Source organism: Podarcis filfolensis, assembly GCF_964270895.1.
Source record: "Podarcis filfolensis genome assembly, chromosome: 1".
NCBI lineage: Eukaryota > Metazoa > Chordata > Lepidosauria > Squamata > Lacertidae > Podarcis > Podarcis filfolensis.
Genome location: NC_139604.1, coordinates 24,538,810 through 24,564,944, shown reverse-complemented (window position 1 = coordinate 24,564,944; position 26,135 = coordinate 24,538,810). Strand labels below are relative to the sequence as shown.

Genomic DNA, 26,135 nt, shown 5'->3' with positions numbered 1-26,135 from the left:
AACGGAAAGTACAGTGGTACCTTGGGTTACGAACATAATTTGTTCTGGAAGTCCGTTCTTAACCCAAGGTGCGCATTCGCTACATAAGCCTCCCGCAGCCCCAGAAGCAGAAGGCGTTCATATCCCGGGGCAAAGTTTGCAACCCAGAACACCTACTTCCAGGTTTGTGGAGTTCATAACCCCAAGCATTCGTAAGCAGGGGCCTCCTGGGGCCTCCGGTGACAAAGATGGATCCAAAAGCATCCCCAGAGTGCACACCTGGTCCTTCAGAAGGAGTGTAAGCACATTCCGTTTAGGCAATTAACCAATTTCTCAGACATGGGAACCACTCACTCAGAGTTCTATCACTGTCCCAGATACTGCCAGTCCAGACTCATACAATTTGCTTTCTGTCTTTTTGCTACACAATCTACTGAGTTGTGGAGGAAGATTGAAGCAACAGCAGACTCTAACTTTCTAACAAATACTTTCTAACAAATGAATGGTGGCAGCTATAGTGAGTTATTTCCTTTCTCCCCATCTCTTCCGTCTTCTAGTGACTTCCCATTCCCACCCCATCTGTTTCTCATTTCGTATACCAGTGGCCTCTTGGGTTGCTGGCAAAAGCATTGCCTCAAAAATTGCAAGCCTTCTAGGCCGAGACGGTGTCACTTCTGTGTTCTGTTTAATGCCCCATTCGCTATGACAACAGCATCTCTGCTAAAACAGTCAAAGCAGTGGCTAAAACAGACCTACCTGTGAGAAGGTTGGTGATATCCCATCTTTCCTGCCATTATATATGTAAATTGCGCCCTCCAAATCGTTTTCCTGTGGAGCCCCAATGGCTACATCTGTTAAAATAGATGTGATATATGTCAATGCAACGTTATGAAGATGCATTAGCATATTAGCTACACACTCATTTTAATAACGTTTACTCCAATGCATGGTTTGTTTGGGTTTTTTGATAGGAAAGTAAAGATTTGCTCGCACCAAGTGGAAAGATGGCAATATCTCATCACTATTAGCTGTTCACAGAACAGTGGCATAAATTAGTGCAAGGATAGTTGCTTGACAGGGTGGGAGTGAGGGAAAGCAACATTGGACAAAGGGAAAGAAGCTCCAGGGTGTTGGAGGAAGCACATAGCATGCTTCGGTTTCTGTTTGTCTTGCTTTGTATTGCCATCTTCTCCCTGTAGTTTCATGTAAGGACCATAGCTGTCAAACGTCCCTTATTTGCCGGGACAGTCCCTTATCCCAGCGCCGTGTCCTGCTGCTGTCCCTTATTGATGATTTCCCTTAAATTTCCCGGGTTTCAAAGGAAGCAGCTCCTCTCCCTCCCTCCCTGCCGGCCAGGGAGGAGAGAGGCTCCAACTGTGTTGCTTGGCTGTGTTGCTCACCCAATAAGGAGTCTAAGAATGACTGGAGGGTGGAGCTTGCATGCCTTGTGCAGATCAAATCGGCCGCGTTGCCTGGGGACTTGCCTTTGCTCAGCACTTCCCAGTGGAGAGGTGACGGTGGTTTTCCTTGCTGCATCCCCTTTGCAGGGTTGCTACGCTATGGGAACCACCACTTGAGGCTTTGTTTGGCTGCTGGTTGACTAAAATCCCTTATTTTGGCTGCTGATCCCTTATTTTCGAGGCTGCTGGTCCCTTATTTTCAAATCTAAGTTGACAGCTATGGTAAGGACAGGATTTCAGGACACACTTCTCATTTGCTCTGTTTCTCTCTAAGAAGCACAGCTTTGCTTTCACAATTTGATCTTATTGGCCTGTAATGAAGGGAAAGTGATGAAGAGAGCAGCTCCCTCTCTTGCAAACACTACATTTCTATTCAGGAAACTTTCCTAGTCTTGTATCAGTTGTAAATGCAGCTGGAGATTACAACACACACACAAACAATTTGCAATAGCTCTTTATGGTCTCATAACTGAACTTGCTAGAGCTATCTTTGTATAAAGGATTTGCAGGAGCCATGCCAACACACACACACCCCATAGTATCACCAGCTCAGCTATGCTCCTCATGACCCCTGGATGAGGTCAGCATGTTGCTTTCTCTTCAGCCATGCAATCTTCAAAAATGGAACACCACAGCCATTTCTTGCTTAGACTTCTGCAAGTCACTTGTGGTCAAAGCCACTGTGGTTTTCTGTAGAATGTAATTCTATTTCTTTACCCACAAGCCCCCAAAATTGTGTTTCTCTAGTTTAATGCTGCAACCTGTCCCAAGTCTCCAGGTTAGAACAGGATAACTAGCAACTTAGACATCGTTATCTTCAGTCAGACAAAAACTTACTTTTGCCTTCAACTTTCTCATTCCCCCTTCCTTGATAAAAATATCTGCCTATGCTCCCTGCACCCTTTGTGGATCACTGCTTTGCCATGGCGAAGGGGCTTGAATAACTCAGAGAAGCTATGAACTATGCTGAGCAGAGCACCCAAGATGGACAGGTCATAGTGGAGAGTTTTGACCAAATGTGATCCACCTGGAGCAGGAACCGGCAAGCCACTCTAGCATCCCTGCCAAGATAACTCCATGGACAAAGGCAACAGGCATATAAAAGTTATGACGCTGGAAGATGAGCCCTTCAGGTCAGAAGGCGTCCAACATGCTACTGAGGAAGAGCGGAGGACAAGTACAAGTAGATTCAGAGCTGATGAAGCGGCTGGGAAGACAGGAGTGCCTGGCGTGCTCTGGTCCATGGGGTCACGAAGAGTCGGGCATGACTAAATGACTAAACAACAACAAATGCTCCCTGCCATCTTCAAGTACAATGTTTCACATTAAAAGCTTTCCACTTATCTAGTTAGAGCCCAGTTCAAATATTGCCTAAAGGTTACTGCAGCTTCTGAAGAATCCTTTTTTACATGGTTGGCTCTTGAAATCACATGGTATAGCATGGGAGGGCCAATCGTACAGGTCATCAAAATTGTGCATCTACTTATCAAGTCGCCACATGGACCAAATGGACGAGAGACAAATGCATGATGCAAATTGAAACTCCTGCCCTCCACCACTAAGTGGTGCCTGGTGAAAGGGGTCAGTTTGCAGAGGACAGGCGCGCACCTCCAACAGCCTGCGCAGACTAAGTGATGTCCACTATAGGTCACTGCTCATAAGCCCAACTTTGCAGTGCATATATATCACATGTACAAGTCCTTCCCTTCCTAGTCTTAGCTTGACAGTGGTGGCCACTAACTGAAATGTATCTTATTGGTGTCTATGTCAGTGATAATCAGCAAATAGGGCTGCAAATGCTGCATTCTCACAGGAACATTAAGAAGCTGATTTATGTTAAGAAGAATCAGACTGTTGGTCTGCCTAGCTTACGTTGCTGGTGACAGCTCTCCAGAATTTCCAACAGCAGTCTCTCTGTGCCCTACCTGAATATGCTGGGCACTGAATCTGGGACCTTCTGCATGCAAAGCTCTATCAGTGAGCTACAGTTTCTCCTTATTCTCTCTAAAGCCCCATCCCCAAATAATTTGCTACTTCCTTCATGGTTCCCTTCCACCATACATACAAACCAAACAGACACCTTCTCATGTCTATGGATGATGGTTTTTGGATTTCTTTCCAGTACATATTGCAGTTAACATCCCAAAGTTTCTAAGTTTACTCATGTTTCCCATGGGTATCTTTAAATATTAAGGATTACTGTATATTGTAAAAAATTCACTGGGTTTTGGGCATGTTCCTTAACATATAGTTCATTTTTTCTACTTCCATTATTTCAATAAAATCTGAAAGTGGGGAACCTAAAATATTAAAAGTAACACATGTGCATAGTTTATCATTCCTCTTTAAAAAGCCTGCAAAAGGTGATGAAAGGAGGTGTGTATAGACATTTCTAACTTGACTAAGGTTTGGTAGAAAAAAGAGGAGAGGGCGATAATTTCCAGGAAGTAGCTCTAGTTCAATACCGTGCAGTTTTACCTACAAAACAAATGTTAATTAAGCAGATCCAGAGGAGAGTGTGAAATGTAAATGTTGTTTGAGTTGCCTAGCAAATAAATTTAGATATTCAGTACATTAATGTGCATGAAACCTGAAGACGACGAGAAACATTAATGGCTGAGAATGAAAGTCATTATGCAAGTGATGCCTAAGGGATATGATTAAATCAAAATGGCAAGTAGTACAGATTAAAGCAAATTAAAAACAATGTCAAACAAAAACACATTTATTTTGCAGAGGCTGAAGCATCACCATCAGCTGAATGAAGCACAGTTACTGAAAAACTAGACTTGTTGGAAATGTTCATGATTTATTGAATTTGATAGTCATGTAAGCGCTGTGCTTCCCACTAGCTTAGATATGCTTTTACAGAATTAGGCAGATGCATGGGTGATGGGCCTATCAAGAGCTATTAACAAAAATGGAGCTCTGGAGTTAGTGATAGATGAAGGACTTTGACTGTGGCAGTACAAGCAGTGCAGGGATATCCTAAGGCAAGCCCAGGGAAGACAGCAGCAAAAGATTCACTTGAACTTGATCTAACAAATTTTACTTTATCTGCCCTGCCTTTTGGGGGTTTTTAATTAAAAAGGTGTCTTGAATGTTCTGGGGGCAGCTGGAAGAAGAGTCTAACATAAAGATGATGTGAAGAGATCAGCGCAGACTGAATAAAGTTCTCTTCCACCCCTAGCCTTTATTCATCTAAGCCAGGGGTCAGCAACCTTTTTCAGCCATGGGCAGCCACTGTCCCTCAGACCTTGTGGGGGGGCCAGACTATATTTTGGGAAAATCAACAACAACGAATTCCTGTGCCCCACAAATAACCCAGAGATGCATTTTAAATAAAAGGGCACATTCTACTCATGTAAAAACACCAGGCAGGCCCCACAAATAGCCCAGAGATGCATTTTAAATAAAAGGACACATTCTACTCATGTAAAAACACACTGATTCCTGGACCGTTCACAGGCCGGATTTAGAAGGCAATTGGGCTGGATCTGGCCCCCGGGCCTTAGTTTGCCTACCCATGATCTAAGCTCTTCAGCTGAGCTATTGAAAAGTAGGTCTCAATCTCTATGCCTTGGTGGTTGCCACCCCCCCCCCAAATTGGGAGAATAATCAAGTGTTCCTTCTTAAAATAAAAACAGGATTCCTTTGGCAACCTTGCATGCTGCTTAGGTTAATTGCTGGCTACCCATCCCTGCCCACCAAGCTAGATTCCCCAAGTGCCTTGCCTGCTGCCCCCTTCAGGAATGCATGCTGGCATACTCAGGTCCCCCTTGCTTTCTGTTCTAAGGCATCTCCACCTCTTCAACATTCCAAGGATTCCTAGGCTATCTCCCATCCAGGGACTGCTTAGCTTCCACAAGTAGGATTGGGTGTTTTAATGTTTTAATGGCCGCCAGCTCTGCAGCCTACTTAAAACTGGAGAATGTTAAGAGCTGTCTGTAGCCCCTGTAGGCCAGCTGCTTGGTGGCACCAGTTGAACCCAAGTTTGCCACCGCTCTCTGAATTTAAACCTTCCATACATGCCCAGAGGCACTCTGGATGAAGTTAACAGGTGAAGCCACAGGAAGCTTGCTTCAGGTATAGCAGCACCCCACAAGTTTTGGGAGGACTGTCCACTGCTGATCTATAACCTATGATTCCAAAATAAGCTGTGTTATAATCACAATATGGTTTCAGGTCTTCCAAAACTCCATTTCTGAATGAACTTTCAGAATTTGTTCTTCATATATGGATACCTGAAGTCCACAAAAATGGTCAGTGGAATCTCTGTGACAATTCCAGTGGATAACTATGCAGTATTCCACTCTCATTGGTATGAGACAGGATACTTAGTTAGCATTCATTTTAAACCTGACACTTCTTTTCTCCTTTAAAAATCTCTAAGCAACCAATTAGAACTTTTGTTATGAGTAGGGCACTTAAAAGGTAAATGAAGGTAACTAGTTTTAAGTAAATTGAAACTTATTTATGCGCCTGAGCAGTTTTATTCCTACAGAAAATTCAGAGACATAAGAATAATAGTCTTCACGATTACCTAAATCTCCAAGAGTGTTGTACGAATAGCTAGAGTAAATGATCCAAGCAGAAAGAGAACTGGAATGTGTTGCCTCAAAATGCATCACGCTTTTTAAAACAAAGTAGAAACAGGACTTTTATTTACGAAAGAATTTTTCAATCTCTAGAATGGTGCATTAGGCACACAAAATGCAGAAACTGAAAATATTTAGCAATTAAACAAGTGAACATCCCACAGCCCACAACACAAGCCAGGCAAAGGGAGGTTAAGTTAAAGGAGGCTGCAATCATATACAAACTTTGGTAATCTATACTGAACTCTGTATGACATAAACATACACACAAATCATTTTAAGTTCCATAATACCTAGTTTTAAATCATTAGGACATTATACCTTCAAAGCCATCATTATCCATGTCTCCTAAATTGGCAATGGCATCTCCAAACCTCGCTGCGTACAAATCACTCCCAGCCAGTGCCGTCTCCAGCTCCAGCATCTTTCCTCCCTAGAGGAAAAGAAATAATAATTCTACTTTGTAGCAGGGCTCCTATTGTATGGGGATACAATTAAGGAAAACACTTCAGAAGAGAAACAGTCCATGTTGAAATCTTCAGCATATGGGAGACCAACATGCTACACACACAAGAACAACACATTACCTTCCACAAGAGTGTTTCTGTGTGGAACGTGAGCTGAAGTTAAGTACTTGGAAACCAGTGAAACTTGGAGCAAGAGAATTAATTGCATACTTGAAATTAATAGAGCAATATATTATTGTTTCTGTACAGTGGTACCTCAGGTTAAGTACTTAATTCGTTCCAGAGGTCCGTTCTTAACCTGAAACTGTTCTTAACCTGAAGCACCACTTTAGCTAATGGGGCCTCCTGCTGCTGCTGTGCCGCCAGAGCACGATTTCTGTTCTCATCCTGTAGCAAAGTTCTTAACCTGAAGCACTATTCCTGGCTTAGTGGAGTGTGTAACCTGAAGCGTATGTAACCTGAAGCGTATGTAACCCGAGGTACCACTGTATTGCCATCAGCATAAAGTCTTTATTTGATTCATTTTGACAGATTCATATGAAAACCTGCTACTCTTCATATATTGTTCTACCAAAGCCAGGTTAACTGTTTTTTGTTTTTTTTGCACTATATGGTACACAACAGCCTTATTCACCCAATCCCTCTCCCTTCCATACCTGTACTGTGTGAGGGGGAGAGCAGGGGCAAGTCTTTAGCTCTGTTACTTCCTGAATGTCCCTGGCATTAGTCCCTCTTTGTATGGTGGGGGAAGAATGTCTGCATCAGGGAGCTTGCTCTATAAAAGCAAGCTTCCTGTGCAACTTACAATGCTCATCTTCTACAGTATCGGGAGGTATTTAATGCTTGGTGTTTTTATTATGTTTTTAGATATGCTGTAAGCTGCCCAGAGTGGCTGGGGAAACCCAGCCAGATGGACGGGTATAAAAATAATCATGGGGAGAGTCAACTTTAATAGAGAAGTTCACCACTACAGACATTCAACACCTAATATATTTGTGTTTGGGGTGGAAAGGGCTGCAGGTAGGGATGAACAAATCTATGAATTTCAGTTTCTCATTTCTCTGGTCTTTTTCCAGTTCTCCACATTTTTGAATCAGTTTGCAATTTATTATTTTCTAGAAAGGTATCATAAAAGCTTGTCACCATTTCAGGACAAATTTTGCCTCATACAATTTTCATATGCAATTTTGCTTAAAATGGCTTTCCAGCAATTTTCTATAACATAAAGCATTTTTATGCACACTTTCCCCTGTCATACAGGCAATCCCCCCACTCACATGCATTTTACTCATGTGTGACTACATATTCCAGACAGGCTTCAGTTCCTTGCCCTTGCTTAAATTGGTCCTAGTCTTTTCAATACATGCAGGTGTCAATGAGATAAAGCCACTCCCGACATAAGGAGGGGGGGTTGCGGGCTCACGCCCACCTGCATCCACGCTGGGCTGGCTGCGGCCCTGCGCAACTTGGGAATCCTCGGGCTGCGTCATTCCCTGCGCCAGCCAATAGGCTGGCGGCAGGGGCGGGGCTAGGGGGGTCATTTAAGGGCGGGGCAGCCCGAGATCGCCCCTTTCTTTCCCTCGTCCAGCTGCGGTTTCCCACCCACCCACCCACCCTCTAGGTTTTCCCTCGGACTTTGCTATGGACCTCGGTTGGTTGCTGCAAGGGGCCTGGTAGGAGTTTTTCCACTTGGCTAATTGGCGTTGTTTTGAAAACCATTTGGTTTTTTCGCCTACCTCGTAGCAAAACGTCACAACGCATTTGGCTTTGGCGGTTAGGCATTGGTAGGGTTATTATTATGCAGATGAGTTGGGGGGGAGCACCATCACCTCCCTCAAATGTTTAAGGGTAGTCCGATAAAGGATTCTGGGGGGTGTTGCCTCATCCAAAACCTATGGAGGCTAGGGCCTAAAGCGCGCTCCCAAGTGGTGACACCTCGGGGAGCACCTAGGGATGTGCATCTCAGGGGCTCCCCCTGTTGGTGTTAACCCTTTCCGGTTCTATGCCGGATAGTCTGATAGGACCAATGCCTAAAGCCTGTAACCAATAAAGTTGTGGCCATTTTTCGCCCATTAACCTAAATTCTGGTGTCCTGTGTCTTTATTTATTCCAACTGGGGGGCGGGGCAGGAATCGACACGCAAAGTGTTTACTCATAACATATGATGGGACAATGAATGCACAAGTGTTGCTATTTTTTTCTGGTAGGTTTTCTGTGATAAAATGAGTGAAATTCATCAGGGGAAGCTTTCCCCATCACCACATCCCGATGTCAGAAAAACCTTTGCTCATTACTATACTCATACTATACTCATTCCCTATAGGAAGTTGTCAAAGGCTCAAGAGCCCTGTGGAGAAAAGCTGGTCCTATGAACAGAACATCAGCCACCCCTTGGAATCAAACTACCAATCGGTTAAAATAAAGCAATACTTACGGAGCCTGAGTTGATGTAAACATACACTCTTCCTTCTTCCCTGACTTTACTGTGCATTGGGGCGCCAACCAGTAAGTCTGAGAGCCCATCCCCATTGAGATCCACAGCGCAGACAGTAGCTCCAAAATAAGAACCAAGCTGGCCATACACAAGAAAGAGAGAGAGAGAGAGAGAGAGAGAGAGAATTAGCTAGTCCTCAAGGTGAAAATGCTGCAGGCAACAGTCTCAGCTTTTAAACAATGCATTACCTTTTTGCCCTTTAATTCAGACAAAATCGAAAGCTTTTTCCGTTCGATTTTAAAAATGTATGCCTAAAATAAAGATAAAGAAGTTAATTGGGTATGTGGGGGTGAGGGGGAAGCATTCAACATGCAGTAGAAAGAGGCAAACCAAAACCAGCTGGCCAAGAACAGCACTTCAACTCTGCATTCAAGCTCAAGGAGCTATCAACTCAATACCCTGCCTTTGGCAATGGCAACATCTGGTCACCTCCAATAGCAGGGATGGGGAACCTCAGGCCAGGGCACCAAATGTGGCCCTCCTGGCCTCCCCACATGGCCCTCTTGATTCTCCCAGTCTACACCTCCTCCTCACCCACACCCACTGTCTCTAGGTCACACCCCTCACCAGCCCTACTTTGCACTATCCTTGGGTATGTTTGTTTACCGGGCTGGAATGTGTCCTTGAAATCTGGTGATGCCCCCTTGCTTGCCTGGGTGGAGGGATGTGTGAGCACACATACAAACTAGCCTGCTGTACAAATTTGCATTAATTGCTCTGCCCATTTTTGCCTCTGATAGGCTCCACTTATCATTGGTACACATTCCCCAGAAAGTTGCCCACAAGGCAACTCTGCACACAAGACCAGTGTTTTCATACTGCGTCTTTTTGCACTCGATGCTGGGCTTTGTTGCAAGGTCAGCTATGTCCAGAGCTTGGACTTTTAAGTTGAATTTGGTCTTAAAAAAAAAAAAAGTTCTCCATCTCCACCACAGAATACAGTAGTCGTACCTTGGATCCCGAACGACTTGGTACTCGGACATTTTGGCTCCTGAATGCCGCAAACCCGGAATTGAGTGTTCCGGTTTGTGAATGTTCTGTGGAACCCGAACGTCCGATGAGGTTTCTGTAGCTTCCTGCAGCCAATCAGAAGCCGAGCTTTTGTTTCCGAACATTTTGGAAGTTGAATGGACTTCCGGAACGGATTCCGTTCGACTTCCAAGGTACGGCTGTTCACAGACTGCACCATCCCCTGCTGTTCCTTATCAGATCTGCTTTGCAGCTTAGCAAAAGCCTCCCTCCACCTTGGGTTAACTATAGCTCTCTTCATGTGTTATGCGCAGGTGAGGGACAAGTGTGGAGGAAGCAGCTGTGGGGCCAACAGGGCAGCAAGTAATGCTGCCCAAGGTTCTTCCTTGCCTGGGAATGTGGAGGGAGACTGGCAGCACAGAAGTTATTCTCAGCATGACAGGAGAGGCAGAGCTAAATGTACGGCCCTGCAGGTGTGCATCCATCCTCTGCCTTCCTTTACTGCAGCAAAGCAGCACATGGCTGACAGCTCAGAGGTGTCAGCTCCTGCAACTTCTGTTGTTAAGTGTACACAGTTTTGAATGCCATCAGCCACTTCCCAGCTCAAATGCAACATTGACAGCTGTGGTCATAGGGACAAACAAGTCATACATATCAATCTGATTCTTGTTACTTGGCTGTCATGGAAGCCCCGACAGCCAACTCTCCATCGCCGCTGCAAAGTGCAAATTCCTTTCTCATCATTGTGAGAGATGTATATACATGTATATATTAATTCTTACTTTACCAGTCTGCTCCTGTTGGGGTGCACCGCCAATTACTTCAGAACTATTCCACGACAGGAAATGACCAGCTCCAACAGAGTAGCCTGTCCATTAAGAGAGCAGTGAGAGAGCGCGGTAAAGGTCCCAGGTTCTATGCAATGCAGAGCAATACATTCTACCCAATCCCCAATAAACGAATGAAGTTAAGGAAATTATTTCATTTAATAAATACTTCAGTGTTGATTCACACAGCTATCTGGGATCAAGACAATGGCTTGAAAAGGCCAAAGCAGGCTCAGCTGTGTATCACTAGATATCTGGTTGTGCATACCCAACACTTTGTGGAAAATTCAGCTTTTGGCATGTCACCATTAATGCCATTTTGCAAGCTGCTCTGCTGAAATCTCGACCCAGTGGCTGAGGGTAAAGGCACATAACTGGCCCTTACCTATTGCAAGCTAACAGGCACATATCCTTTAAAAACACTTGTCAAAAAAGCTGTAAGTTGTTGTGAGCAAGTTCATGCCTCGGTTTTATTTCTCTAGCTGTAAAATGGGAACTACTTTCCTTTTAGGACTGCTATAAGGCTAAATGCAGTGAAATGAATTGGGCATGTGCTTATACAAAATGAAAGGGAGAGAAGAATACCACTGAGGTTTATTAAGATATACCAAGCATATTCAGAAGGGTCAAGGCAAGTTTGCTCAACTCGAAGATACATGCTGTAATCCAGTAGGGAAGATGCATGCGGGCATTTCTCTCTCTCTTTCTCCTGGATCAGGTCAGACATGCATTGGGATGCAAGGTTTCCAAATGCAATCCCCATTTTCCCTCCACAGAGCAGACCGGGATGAACTTTCCTACCCTTCCTGCAGTACGGATGCTAACATCCTCCCAGTTTGCCCTCTTAGGCCACTAGTTGTGGTCAACACCTCATGATGCACAACCATCTCCGACTACAAAAATGAAACTTACTCAAACCCTTCATGTCAGAACAATCACAATAGATTTATATTTTATATTTCCTCTGGGTTTCCTCTGTCTAGAAACCCAGAATAAAAAGAAGTCTGGATGAGCCCTTGTTTCTGTTCTCACAAACAAGTGCTAACAGGTTTTCCCCCTAGAATTTCTATCATGAATAGCAAAAACAATCATAGATAGCATGCTTTCAGAAACTGTATTAAACCAAAGTTTCATATGAAAGCATATTGACAAAATATATTTCAGTTACCTAGATAACTCCCAGACTTTACTTGATTATTGTCGTCTACATACGAAAGGAAGTTATTTGCTGTTTTATTGTATACAAAGATGGATCCAGTCCAATAATATGATCCTGGAGCTCCCATAATAATTAAATCCTGGAAGAAAACAAAAAGCTTAAGTCTTAAGTTCTTAAAGATAATCAGAGTGATTCATATTTATTCCTGCTCTGCTTTAAAGCCTGCAGCATTACCTAGCCCTAGACACATTTGCTCAACTGGTAACGTCATTCAGTAGGTACAATCAAGTCAAAGCCCATTAGCTTTCTTTTTCTATATTTGAAAGTATACTAGCTCTTCCTCTGCTAAAGATTAAGTCTGCAAGCAACTCCAAATGGGCTACAAGCTAATGAAAAACTGCCCTCCTCCGCAGAATATTTAAGAACTCATAGTTCTTATCCAGAACATAAAGATGCGCAGTGAGGTACAGTGATCTTTACAACCCCAAAGGGAATGCTTTCAGAACTTATTACTGCTATGGATAGGTTAAATCTGAATCAGGCAATAAAATCTTATGTTCCGTTATATTATTTATATCTTTTTTGAAATAAAGAAGGCAAGTCTATATTAAAAAAAAAATACAGCTCATGGTGTGTGTTAAAAATTGTGCTGTGGAGTACTCATTCTGCTCCAAAATACATTGCCTTTGGAACAGTGGTCTGTAGTTTGGCTTACACTGGCAATGACGCAAGTAGTCATTTATACGACTGCACCTGAAGCATGACTGCATTCTTCAGGAATGGAGCAGAGCCAGCTCATAGGTCAACCCTGACTCCCTTGCAATTACAAGGTGAAGCTATGGGACCGAGAAAATAATAAAATAATAAAAATGCAGCTGTAGCTGCTGCATAATAAAGGCCCCAGCCATGTGACACAATGACCTGTGTGTTGAACACAAGGGGTGTGTGTGAGAGAGAGTGGGGGAGAGCTTTGGCATAGCAACATGACAACAGTGCAGTGCCACAGACAGGTTGGATACAGAGGAATAGTGGGAGTTTCCAGCTGGGGAGCCCCCAAGGGAAGAAGGCTCAGAGCTGGGGGATTATTGGTTGGATGGGTCTTGGGAGGAGGTGGTGTCAGAAGCTGAAGGGGTAACAGGGCTTAGTGAGCTGGGAGAGTCTGTGGCAGAGAGAAGTCCAGAATCAGAGGCAGAAGCTGAAGCAGGAGAGTAGGATGAGGGCAGCCAAGAGGAAGAGTTGAGTCAGGCTGGTGCAGAGTTGTGGGTGTCTCCCCCTCCTGTTGTGATGAGCCCCCTTCCTCCCTTGTCTCCCAGAACCAGAAGAGGCATGAAAAGGGTGGAGGAGAGGTTGGTTTCACACAGGTGCAGTCTCCAATTGCTTGGGGAAAGGAGAGGAGCAAATGGCTGTGGGAAGGAGGGGACTTTCAGTCTCGGCAACTGTGCTTTGCACAGACACTCCACCAAGTATGTGCAGATTGTGTTTTTGCCAACAACTTGAACAGTGTTGTTTACTGCCAGCTCACTCCTGACATGCAGTTGTGTGGAATCTCAGTTTAGTGCCCAAAGGCAGCCCTCCTGGCCTCGGTATGTGGTGCTCCCCACATACAGAAATCTCCCCAGGCATACCCCTCATTGGCCCTCCTTCACTCCTTCATTGGGTGTTTTTGCCAGGCTGAAATTTGCCTTTGAACTCAGACAAAGCCTCTTGCTTGCCTGGACAGAGGACAGAGAAGAGTGTGTTGTTCCACTTCCTTTTGCCTCTGGACCCTGGAAGCCTCCTCAGAAGGCAATGTGGCCCTCAGTCAACAATGAGACTAATATACAATGAGAGGATAAAACACACACATATCCAAAGCTTTAACAGAAAAGCAATATTTTTAAAACACACACCTCTGTGTAAAATGACATTATCCCAGCCTGGCATGATCCGTATTTGTCTCCATATTTGCTCCAGTAATCTGAATATTCACAACAAAATATAGGGTGGGGGTGGGGACGGAGAGTATGTATAAACAACAAGCAACTAAAAACAATAATCCTCCATGAATAATATCACAAATTCTCCACAGCTGTTTGATAAAGGAGTTTGGGATTAACTAGAACTCCTGGCATCCAACAGCAAGGCAATATCCCACTTAATGATATCAGAAGAATAAGGGATTTGAAAAGGGTCCTATTCGAAATGTATTGTCATTGCTCAACCTTGCTTTCAAAGCTCTGGTTTAAAGGATTCCAATAAAACCGGCAAACTCATTTTTGACACAGTTCGTTCTAATCAGCTAGAATGCCAATGTCACTGTTTTTAACAGGCTTCCCAGATAAGATGTGTTGGTAGCACTGCTGTTTCTTCCCCTCCCATCTATAATATCAGGAAATCACTGGTACTGGAACTAGAGAACTTTATGGGAAGAGAAGCTAAGTGATGGCACAAGCTCAAAAGTGTGGATCTAAAGCAATGTTTCCCAAACTTGGGTCTCCAGCTGCTTTGGGACTACAATTCCCATCAACCCTGACCACTGGTCTTGCTAGCTAGGGCTGATGAGAGTTGTAGTCCAAAACAGCTGGAGACCCAACACTGATCTAAAGAAAGTCAAGGAGTGCCCTGGCAAGTCACCATATGTCCCAGTGAGAGACACTTTGCTCATTCCAAGTCATAACCCTTCCTGAACCTGGTGCTTTCCAAATGTTGCTCCTGTCATTCTTGGCCAGTAGCCATGTCGGCTAGGGTAAAAAGATATAGTTCAAAATATCTGGAGGGCATCAAGTTAGGGGAGGCTGGTCTAGAGTCAAATGTGGGAAGCAGAATAGAAGGAATCAATTTCCTTCCATCCTGCACAATGAACTGGTAGGGCATGATTTCTCCCGGACATCTGCTGTATCTAAAGCAATGGTGGTCTGGCATTGTCAACAGCTCAACTCCACTCTGGACCAGGGCAAATATTTTTTTCAGGGAGAATCAGACTCCGTTGACCAAGTCTCTGAGGCTGTTGCCTCTCCTGCCTTGGGGATATCATGCAGGAAACCACTCCAGGGGGAGAATAGCTGGGTTGCTTCTCTGTCCCTCAATCTCCCTAAACGTTCCAACATGGCCTCCTATATAGATGATGCCGGAATCATTGGGTGAGAGGGTTTCTTAAAAAATAACAATAAAGCCATCTTTGTAATCATAATCATTGTATAATCAACACCCATTATAACAGTGCATTTAAAAGACCTTGCCTCATTTTTGTTAAAGATTTTTTTTGTTTTTCGTAGCAATCATAGCAGCCTCAAAAAAGCTTTTAAAAGTTGGAGGCCAACGTTTGGCTTTCCCAGTTATAGAATGTTGAGCATTTGCTTGCTGCAAATGAGTGTTTCTCATAATGCATCATTTACTTCCAGCTGCACCAACACTTACCCATATAGCAAGGACATATTCTTCGACTCAGCAGCGTCCGAAAATTGGAAGGTATCTCATAACAAATGCCGTAGGGAAATTTGTGCGCTGAGATATAATATACATTTTTCCATCGGTGTCCACAGGCCTAATTAAAGACAAAAAGAAAGTGTGATGATCACGAAGGTCGCCTGAAGAGAAAGCACTCAAGACACAAGAAGCTGCCTTTCACCGAATGGGACCATGAACTCATCTGGCTCCATGTCATCTAAACAACCTGGCAAGCAGCTCACCAAAATCTCAGACTAAGCTTCTTACCCAGACCTCCCTGGAGATGTCAGGAATCGAACCAGGAAACATCTGCACGAAAAGAACTGAGATATTATCCTTCCCCCAAATATTGGGGAATGTAAGGCAGTACTTACAACAATGGATCCATTTTCTCCTGGCTGTCTTGACAAGCTCACCCCGAACCACTGATCGTCTCTTTCTTCTATACAGGTTTTCCCACACTTCTCTCCTTTTGGGTCACCTTAAACCAGAAAGAGAGAAAAGTTAGCACATGCGTAGCCATCTTTCAGAACTTATGAACCACACTTCCACTGCCTTCCTACCCTTAATGGGCATAATTCAAAGTTCAGCCAGCATAGCGATGTTATGACGGTGCAACATTCACATTGCACTAGATAACTTTTAAGGTGATTGCAAGCGGTGCCAACATAAGCAGGGGTGGTCTCAGGACACGGTGAGAGATGGGCAATGCAGTGGGCTGCTTCTTGCTTAGTTTGTTCCAGCTTCCTAAGTCACACTTACAAAACGAATGGCATAAGCAAACACACTCCTATTGGAGGCAACAGGGGTGGTATAAGAAAGGATTTATTTTCCCGTATAACAATAGGAAACTCATTGAACCATCCACTTACAAGGAGGAGGTATCAGCAGGCCCATGGAAACACCCAAAACCTGCATAAGTACAAAATAAATGCTTATGAGGGGAGAGAAAAATAACCCAATGAAGGCCAAGCACAATCTGCTCACCACAGAATGATGCCTGAACTGTTGCAGAGGGAGTGTAGAGGGAAATGGAAAACCAAGGTAATAGCATGGAATATTCTGGGAAAGGACATGGCAGCCTGGCTGAACAAAAGCATTCTACATTGCTGTGATGATTCACGTTTTTAGAAAACCTCTATACTCCAAGAAAAACACGTGATTAGAGTTCAATAGTACAACAAGGGGGGAAACTCTTAGATCACTACTGAAAGAGATCCCGGGATAAAAATATGGCAACAAGTCCCATAGTAGTCTATGAAGGAACTTACTCCATCATCATGGGGCTCTCCTACCACCAGAGACCAGAGACACACCCACCCATCTAGAGCTTTAGCTACAGGTAGAAACTCACCTACCAACTGGTTTGATCAGCCAGGCTAGTACAGTTTTATTTTATATATTACTTATTTATTGAATTTATACCCCACCCTTCCTCTCAAAGCACCCCATGGCAGGAAACAATAAGCGATAAAACAATAAAACACATTCAAATAATTTCAATGCAGATCTGGAAAAGATCTCAACTCAGAAAGCTTGTTGGAAGAGTTTTACAAACTCACATATTGAGATGTGCAGCATGGGGCTGTATTACTCTGCTCTAGTGTCTAAGCAGAAAAGTAAGAACTTTGATGAAAGGAAACCCTTTTTTGTAAACAAAGCGGTGAGGCTAACAAAGAACAAGTGGCATGTGGGTATCATTTCACTTGTGTTCATGGCAAAGCCACTACAGATGTATCTTTACCACCTTAGTTCATTAACTGTGTGCAAAAACACAGCAAGTTCACAGCCTGCGTAACAAAAAAAACATCCTCCAGACAAAGCTAACAGAAAACAAGAACTGAATTTCTTGGATTTCTAGAGAAATGTACAAATGTTTTTGATGGCAACTACAGGGGACGTGGGTGGCACTGTGGGTTAAACCACAGAGCCTAGGACTTGCCAATCAGAAGGTCGGCAGTTTGAATCCCCGCGACGGGGTGAGCTCCCATTGCTCGGTCCCAGCTCCTGCCCACCTAGCAGTTCAAAAGCACATCAAAGTGCAAGTAGATAAATAGGTAGTGCAAGTAGATAAATAGGTACCACTCCGGCGTGAAGGTAAACGGCTTTTCCGTGCGCTGCTCTGGTTCACCAGAAGTGGCTTAGTCATGCTGGCCACATGACCCGGAAGCTGTACGCCAGCTCCCTCGTCCAATAAAGCGAGATGAGCGCCGCAACCCCAGAGTCAGCCACGACTGGACCTAATGGTCAGGGGTCCCTTTACCTTTACCTTTACACAGGACACAATGACTTCTCCAATGAAATGTAAGGCAAATTTATGGGGTTGCCTTCTCCCCATTTTTTATACCAATGCAATCAACTGCTTGTAGAAAACATATTCCAAAGTACCTATCATTTTCAGAGAAAGTTTACAGAACCAAGTAGCACAGAAAGACAAAACAGGAAAGTATGCAGCTGCCTCCAACATAAAAACACTTGACAAGTAAGGAACTGTAAGAACCTAAGAAGCACCGTACTGGATCAGGCCCAAAGCCCATTGACCCAGCATCCTGTTCTCACTAGTGGCCAGCCAGATGGCTATGGAAGCAGGAATTGAGCACAACAGTGCTTTCCCCTACTTGTGATTCACTTCTGTGGGACACCACATTTTGCGGGTAAAATTTCCTATGCTGAGGGAGCATGATTATATCCAATAGTGAACTTGGGTAGTTATGTACCTATCTGTTGCAGACAAAATGGGACCATCCAAAAAATAAGGTATTAAGATCTCAGCCGCACTCTTGGTGTTCCAGTTTCAAGCTGTCAGACTTTTTTAAAAAAAAAAAAAAAAATTCATTGCTCATAGCAGTAACATTCCTACATAAAACCAAAAAGCAAAAAATTTAAGTGATAAAATCTTATGCGTCTGGTGACTAATTCTGAGGAGACTCTTGCAGAGCCATGACCTTCTTACCCCTACTGCCAACAGACGAGCCAATTTGCAAATGTATTTTTGATTCATTTCACCAACTTGAAAACGGGGAAAAATGGAAAGCAAAAAATTAAGAGTCACGGTTTCAGATTTAAGCTTATGTGCTTGGGATTTTACAGCAATATCTTTTGTGGGGAGGTGGGGGGGAGACTTGCACACAGACACACATGCATGCACACATACACATGCACATAAATGCACACAAACACATGCTAATGTTTTGCTGCACTTGAATTTAAATAGCTCGCCTCACATCTGTTTCAGCTCAGCAGCATCACGGCCTGGTCCAAGGAAATGTGTGGAGGCTTATCTAACAAATATATCTAAGTTCGTGGTTTAAGCAGGATGACTTCCACCCAAAAGGCAGACAGATGAACTATATGGCTCTGACAACAAGGCAAGATCATGCTTCTCATAGAATTAAAAATGCCTCCAGCTTCGCACCCATTTAGAAAGCGATTTCTTTCAATAGGCCTGACTATATTTCCATGTTTTTCACTTTTTACTAGAGTGCTTCTTTCACATGCTATGTATAAGGCTGCACAATTATCTAACCTACACAAATTTACTTGGAAATAAATCCCATTAAACTCAATTGAGCTTACTTCCAAGTAGACACACAGAGAGTTGCACTGCAAATCTTCAGCCAAGACATTTAAAATACTAGTTGTTTCTAAGATCACAAAGGAATTCAGAACTATAAAATGGAAACAACTTTTCTCTTAGTCTCTCTCCCTGCTCCTCGTGATTAAAAGTAACATAACAGGTTAACTGGCTAATTCTTTGGAAGCTTGGTTTGGGAGCTAGCAGTTAGGTGCATGCAAGATAAAGACTCTGAAATGTTTGGGGAAATGGGCAGATTTTTATGCTGCAAAGGGGCCCTTCATACAAGCACTTGTTGCCAGGTGGGGGCAGCATGTGAGACATGGCCAATGGGGATGCTACACTTAGTTAAAAGGATCCTGTTGCTCTGGGACTGGTGAATTTGAAAGGGTGAGAGGCTTGAGTATTTAAACAACCCCACGCAGGTCATTTCAGGGCTGTGGAGCATTTTGGCATCAGACGGTTACCCACCTATCCTGTTTCTGCACCTTAAGCCCCAATTTGGGGTCATCAATAATGAACTGAATGAATAGAGTGAAAGGTTATGAGTCATGGGGTTGGGGAGAGAGTGTGTATGAATTTTGCAGTGCTTTGTTTATTTCTGGGTGCTATTTTGTTAATGTTGTTGCTGTTATTTTATTTATTATGAATGCTGTAGTCCTCTGCGAATCCTTCAATATGAACTTTGTTGCAATTGTACTGCTTTAGTTGTTCAGTCGATGATGTTTTACGGGTTGTAACGGCAATTTGTTAATTCTTCTATATGATTTGTGCTGCATTTGTGATGTTCTATTCTGTTTTTGTTATTTGTTGTTTATAAGCCACTTTGTGATTCATTTGAAATCTAATAAATCAAATCTTCAGACCCAGGAAGGCAGATTTGGTACAAGTGGGTGGGGGCTGAGTATGCTAGCAATCCCTTTACCTATTGCTTTAGGACCAGGATGACCAGCAAACATTGTAACTGGTCAAAAGTTGCTGTTTTTACTTCACCACAACTGTGGCAGGTGGAGGAGCTGCCAGGTTAAGAATCCAAAGTTTATGGGCAACATAATTTGGCATCATTTAGGGACATAATGATAGCTGACATGTAGACAGACGTGGGTGGAGGGACAGCAAGCCTGATTGCTTGGTCTGTGAAATATACTCAGAGTCGCAAAGTGATTTCATGCTCTTTATTCAGCTCATAGTGGTGAGGAGGAATGAATGAATGTCCCCTCAAAGTATCTGCGTTATATACATTATTTACACAATGGGCTGCACATGATTGGCTAATTCCAGAATTCTACTGTAAGCCAATCAGGTTGTGGATTCACTTCTATCTGGAGCACTTCTATCTGGTGGTTCCTGCCAACCAATCATACTGCTGCATTGTTCTAGGACCAATCAGACTGCTGCATTCTGAATCCTATTCAACTCAGTACATAACAGTCTGGTTGGCACAAAGTAAGCTGGAATTCCTCTCCATGGAATGGCAGCTTGCCATGTGACCTCAGGAAGCTCAGCAAATGAGGTGGCCCCTGAGGACCAACCAAATCAGGTCCCAAGGACTTAGGGGTGTTAGGGGGCTCTCCTCCATCACTGGCCTTTATAGGTTCTCTAGTTGTTAGTTCTGAATTTGCATGATTATTTGGAAAGGGACCCCAAGAGTCATCTAGTAAAACAGCCCCTACAATGCAGGAATGTCAACACGTTGTTCCCCATTCAGTTTGAAACCATACCAGACCCTGCTTAGCTTCCCAGATGTGCTAGCGGTTTTATCACTAGACAATTGGGTATACCATGGTCCCTTTTTTGTCCCCACAAAGATAAATTCCGCATTTCACAGGCATGGGTGAAATAGTTCAGTGCTCAATTCAGTTATCTGAAAGTGCCTGGGATCTAAGGCCTGCAGGTACACAGACTTCCTAGTAGCCAACAATCATCAGAACATGGAACTCTGTTTTTCTCTATTTGAGCTAAGGAGCAACAGAACACTAATAAATTATTCTTGGGGAATGCAGTTTTCATGAACAATGTTTGAAGCTCGTTATTACATTGCCAATCAGAGAACAGTTCCAACTCAAACATGCTTCATGACAGTTCAAATCCGTTGCTAGTGTAGCCCCAGTATTTGGGTCCTCGCTGGGTCAAGAACTAAGTATTTGCTGCTTTTTGAAAGAAGTGAATGCGTTGAGAGACCGTTAACCCTGCAATGGCAATCAGGGGTTGGCATCAAGGCCCATCCCACAGGGTGGGATAAGCAGGGAGCTTATCACCAACTCCTGGCCACGGACCTCCTTGCTAATGCTGCCTGCTCACTTGTCTCCACTGAAAAGCCAAGTAAACAGGAACAGGAGCAAGTAGCAGGAACAACAGCCTCCTCTTCCACTCTGGGCAGCTGCGCAGACTGGACCCCAAAGATGCCAAGTCGGGGGTGTAGCCAACACAATGCCCATCATTCTTGGTCCCACTGGCTGGAACTGATGGGAAAGTCCAACATCATCTATTGAAAAATGAATAGTCGGTGGCAAAAGCATAGATGCAAAGGGAGGCTCACTCAGTAAGGTGGCATACCGAAAGCATTGTGTCCAGAGGCTTGCTGAAGCCCAGGGCCAGAATTGGCAGAGAGACGAACACAACAAAAGGGAATGAAGCCCCACATCCACAGTGGCGACCCTGACTACCACTACGTTTCTCAGTTTGATCCTGCAAAAATGAAGTACCAGCTTCCCTACCATCCCTGGACAGGCATCGCAAAGAAGCGTGTCACCAGGAGCAGTAGGGATATGAGTATTCTCCTCAGCCTTTTATGTTCAAGTGGCAAGTTAGAGCAGCGTACACAAGTCTCTGCTGCTTACATATAAACACCTTAGTCTGACCCTTAACATGTCAGGCTGGGAAACCTATCTTGAAATCCAGCCTGTTCAGGGAAGCTTCTAATGTTTAACAGACCACTGTATTTCAATATTTTGTAGGAAGCCGCCCAGCCCAGCCAGATGGGTGGGGTATAAATAATAATAATAATAATAATAATAATAATAATAATAATAATAATAATATCATCTATGGAGAAGGAACTTGCTTAAGGTGACGTGGGACAACGTCCTTCCACTGACAACTGATCTAGTCATGAGTAAGCATGGCAGGCTGAGACTGTCAGTAGGGATCAAGATGCTGCTCTTTGCACATGTGGGCAGCACGTGCAAAAGAACAATACAAGGGTGAATCTGGACAAGAGGAATGGTATGAAGTCCATTCACACACCCAGCTACCATTCATCAAGTAACAAGAAACACAAACGAGAGCTGTTGTTCAGCAGTGCAGCAAAAATGTCCCCAGTTAAATCCCCGGGGATTTATTTTAAGTGGAAGAGAAATCTGCTTGCATGGATACATGGCACAACACAACACAAGATTATCCTTCAATGGATAACCTGTTACGGTTTTGTTCCAGCCACATGGATTTCAAGATGGTCTCTTTTACTGTTACAACAAAAATTGATGTCAAGGGTGCAACATTTGGAAAAAGAGTACCATCATGCTTAAGAAGCTTGCACATTCTCTCTGTGCCTCAACCTACCTCAGTAAATGGTCTCTTTCTGGGAATGCTTCACACATCACAGGATCATAGCAACCTACCTTATACAAAGTCAGATAATTGGTCCATCTGGCTCAGCATTGCCTACTCTGACCCTCCAGGCTTCCAAATCCTAGCTGAAGATGCTGGCGATTGAACCCAAGAGCTCTGCATGAGCTATGGCCAATCGTCCCACTTATATAACTTATTTGCTTCATAAATTGGAAGCGGTGCAAATCTGTGAACCAGCTCCACTGAAAAGTACTGCACCTGAGCTCTCTCTCTCTCTCTGTACTGGTTCCTTCACACATGCATGTTATCACTCGGTGTTGTGGCCACGAGATGTTAAGGAATCCTTAACTGGAGAAGAAGAGTAGACCTTTCAGCTAGTCTTCAAATCACCAGCATGCAGGTTTGCAACAGTGCACTGTATTCAGTAAAAAGCCTGGAGCCAAAACACTCCCTGTGACCCTTTTTCTTGAATGACTCCATTTTCTACAAAACTACAATGTGACAGCATTCCTCAGCTAATTTATCCACAAGGAACGGGATGTATTTATGCAAGAGAATTTTTCTCCAATCTAAACACTTCTTCCCACACACTTTGAAGTACATGGGGTTTCCCCTTTTCTCTCGTCCATGACTGTCATTATAAACGGCATTGGCTCCAAAGTTCTTGGACTCTTGTTGCTACAATGCCTTAAAAGGCTAGGCTTCCACAAGATTATGAATAAGCGCTCCGTGAGTGTTGGGCGCAAAAGGCGGGAAATCACACAGTGCATTAGGTTTTCAAATATAATTTTTAGTCCGGACAGCTAACTCGGTCTTAAAACAGCAAACTCACTTTCCATCTGCAAACAGACAAAAACGATATTTTGGTGGTTGGCAATTTTAAATGAGTCAGCCCTTCTAAGAACAGACACATTAAAAGGCAACTAGGTAAACATAACCCCTTTGATTTCAAATTCTACACTTCTTCAAGGACCATATCATGTTGTTGTTTTTCCTGTGAATGCTGTTATGCCCAACTGCTTGATCCAAAATAATTACCTGCGTTTTGACTTGCTGGCTTTTATTTCATTTTCAAGGTTTTTAAGAACATAACTAGAGAGCAAGTCCCATCGATTGCGGTGAGACTGCCTTGCAATTAAACATGTTTAGGATTTCACGGCTTGTTGTTCTTTCGCTCTTACTTGAGCTCCATTTTTCATTGGCATCGGGCACCTTCTTGGGGGAAGTGGCATTCAAACATTAAATTAATCAGCTGCAATTATTTCTTTTTTTTAAAAAAAAGGATGTAGAGGAATATAAACAAACTGAGAGCTGATGTGTCATAAAAGGGAGACACATCATTCTCTGCATATTCAGCAAGGAAATCCATCATCTTTGAATACTGATGAAATAAATTAAGGTGGAAAAGTAAACTCGTCTTGTGCCAATCTCGCAATTACAACTGCCAAGTGGACATCCTACCTTCTCGGAAGCAGGGAGGAGGAGAAGAAAGAAAAAGAAATGAGTCTTCAATAACTCCTTTATCATTTCAGGACTTTGGAGACATTACTGAGCGAGGACAGATGGAAATAAGAAACAGCGCTATACGGTAAGGATTTCCGAAGAGCTTCACCAAAGCTGGGGTCATCCCGTTTGGCTGCCAACAATGGCCAAGTCACTGAGAGGGTCACTTCCACTCACCCAACTGGAGTATTTTGCAGTCTCTCCTGGGATTATTCCCAATTTGGCATCGGAAAACTGCCCCTGGATTCACCACGGAGCTGTTTGTAAGCCAGCTGGCTTTTGGGGCTCCCACTACAAGCCTGGGGGAAGGAAGCAAAAGAAAAGCAAGGCTAAACCAACGGCAAGTGGACTGCAGACTCAGTGACAATCCCCTTGGGGACCAACGGAGGTAGGAGTTTAAAATTAGCGCCCCTAGTCCTCATGGTGCAGAGAAACACTGAAGCGCCTCTGTCTACCGGGATCCTATATTTGGAGGGGGGGCAAGCCAGAAAAAAATTCTGCATCTCAAAGGATAGCTTGAGACCAGGATTTATGTTGGGGGGGGGCACCTGGCTCTGTCTAGCAGATTCCGAATGCAATGTCTCAACAACAGTTGTTTTAAATTATTCCCTTTTGACCCCAATTGCTCAGCAAAAACCTGTCAAAATCTTTCTATAATTTCTACTTTTACTTAAGCATTTTTATTTATTTACTTGACTTGTTTTGGAGGGGCAGCTGCCCCCCCCCCGCTTTCATCCATGCTTGAGACCTATGAGAAAAACACAACCAAGGCACGCTCTTGGCTCCTCACTACAAGCTGCGAGAGGAGAAGAGGTGAAACATTTGCTCAGTGCCAGATCACAAACCCTCTGGAGGCCCCTAGGCAGTTGAAATATCAGGGGCCCCTTTTCAAATTAACTCCTAATACTTATTTTATTTTACCGGCTAACCATTTGAATAAACCAATTTTATTACACAATCCGTTTGTTGTGGGGCCCCCCCAAAAGGCCCACCCTGCCTATTTGTTAATCTGCCGCTCCATTCCTAAAACTTTCTAACCTTGTCACGAGCGATTATTTTAAATCGGCAAAATGCAACGACAGAAGTCAGTGGAGGAAACTTCTTCCCAAGAAGCGCTGCCGTCCTTAACCCTGGACAGCTCAGAGAATAGAGGAGACTCTTAACCTCAGGGTTGCGAGTTCAAGTCCCACATAGGGCAGAAAGACCCCTGCATTGTGCGGGGTCAGACTAGATGACCCTCGGCACCCCCTTCCAACTCCCACAGTTCTATGAACCTGGGAGTAAAACCCAGAAGTCCTAAACTTCCGAGGAGACACGTCGAGGATGGTCGTTCTAAGAAGAGGGAGGGAGAGACCCTCCCACGCCCACCCTCCCTAACTCACCATCTGCTGTTTCCCACGCTGTGCAGCAGCACCGAATAACCGAACAGCGTCCCGTTCTGACCCGGGAAGACGAGCGCGCTCCGCCGGTCCAGGTTGTAGGGCTGCCCGCCCATCGCGCAGCAGCCCAGGAGCAGAAGCAACCGGGCAGCCCCCGTCGAGGAAAGAAAGCCCTCTTCCGACTCTCTCCAAGCAACCCTCATCACAGTTTTTTTTAAAAAAATATATTTGGAGGGGAGGCAGCTGAGGCAGGACAAGAGAATGGATTTGCTTCCCCCCACCCCTTAGCAAACTGGGAAAGACTCCCTCAAAGTCAAAACGGGGCGGGAACTCTCCTCGGCGCCGCTCGACGGCTGGCTGGGCTGTGTATATGGACGAGGCGGGAAAAGTTAAGCGGAGCGCGCAGGGCGGCCTGCCTGTCGCTATTGCAGCTGATATGGGGATGGGGGGGGGGCGTGGGAGCGCGGCTACCTGAGAAATGCTGTAGGGGGCGCTGGCGGAGTCAACCCGAGAGTGGCTGGGGTGTTGTCCCGCCAGCTGCGACCAATTAGCAGATGCTCGGAATGCGGATGCGAGTCCGGGGGGGGGGTGAGAGGGGAGCTTGGCCGCAGACGGGGCTTGAGAGACAGGCGGACGACCCGAAGGAAGGGGCAGTCATTGGCTGAAACGAGGAGTGGGGCGCAGGGGGGGGGCTGCAGGAAATAGCCTCGCAGAAGAAGAAGACACTGGG

At 44.3% G+C, this 26,135-nt stretch overlaps 1 protein-coding gene across 1 annotated transcript in view; it reads right to left on the bottom strand.

Annotated features, from left to right (window-relative positions):
* Positions 1–25,924, bottom strand: part of ITGA4 (integrin subunit alpha 4) — a 55,409-nt gene extending 29,485 nt beyond the window's left edge. Inside the window, exons 1-11 of the mRNA XM_083627809.1 lie at positions 25,409–25,924; positions 24,204–24,325; positions 15,754–15,860; positions 15,350–15,476; positions 13,843–13,910; positions 11,963–12,092; positions 10,750–10,835; positions 9,187–9,249; positions 8,939–9,076; positions 6,359–6,470; positions 736–830 (exon numbers count right to left, since the gene is read on the bottom strand). Of these exons, the coding sequence (XP_083483935.1) occupies positions 736–830; positions 6,359–6,470; positions 8,939–9,076; positions 9,187–9,249; positions 10,750–10,835; positions 11,963–12,092; positions 13,843–13,910; positions 15,350–15,476; positions 15,754–15,860; positions 24,204–24,325; positions 25,409–25,608 (1,248 nt within the window). The 5' untranslated portion in view covers positions 25,609–25,924. The remainder of the gene's footprint in view (positions 1–735; positions 831–6,358; positions 6,471–8,938; positions 9,077–9,186; positions 9,250–10,749; positions 10,836–11,962; positions 12,093–13,842; positions 13,911–15,349; positions 15,477–15,753; positions 15,861–24,203; positions 24,326–25,408) is intronic.
* Positions 25,925–26,135: the final 211 nt, after the last annotated feature.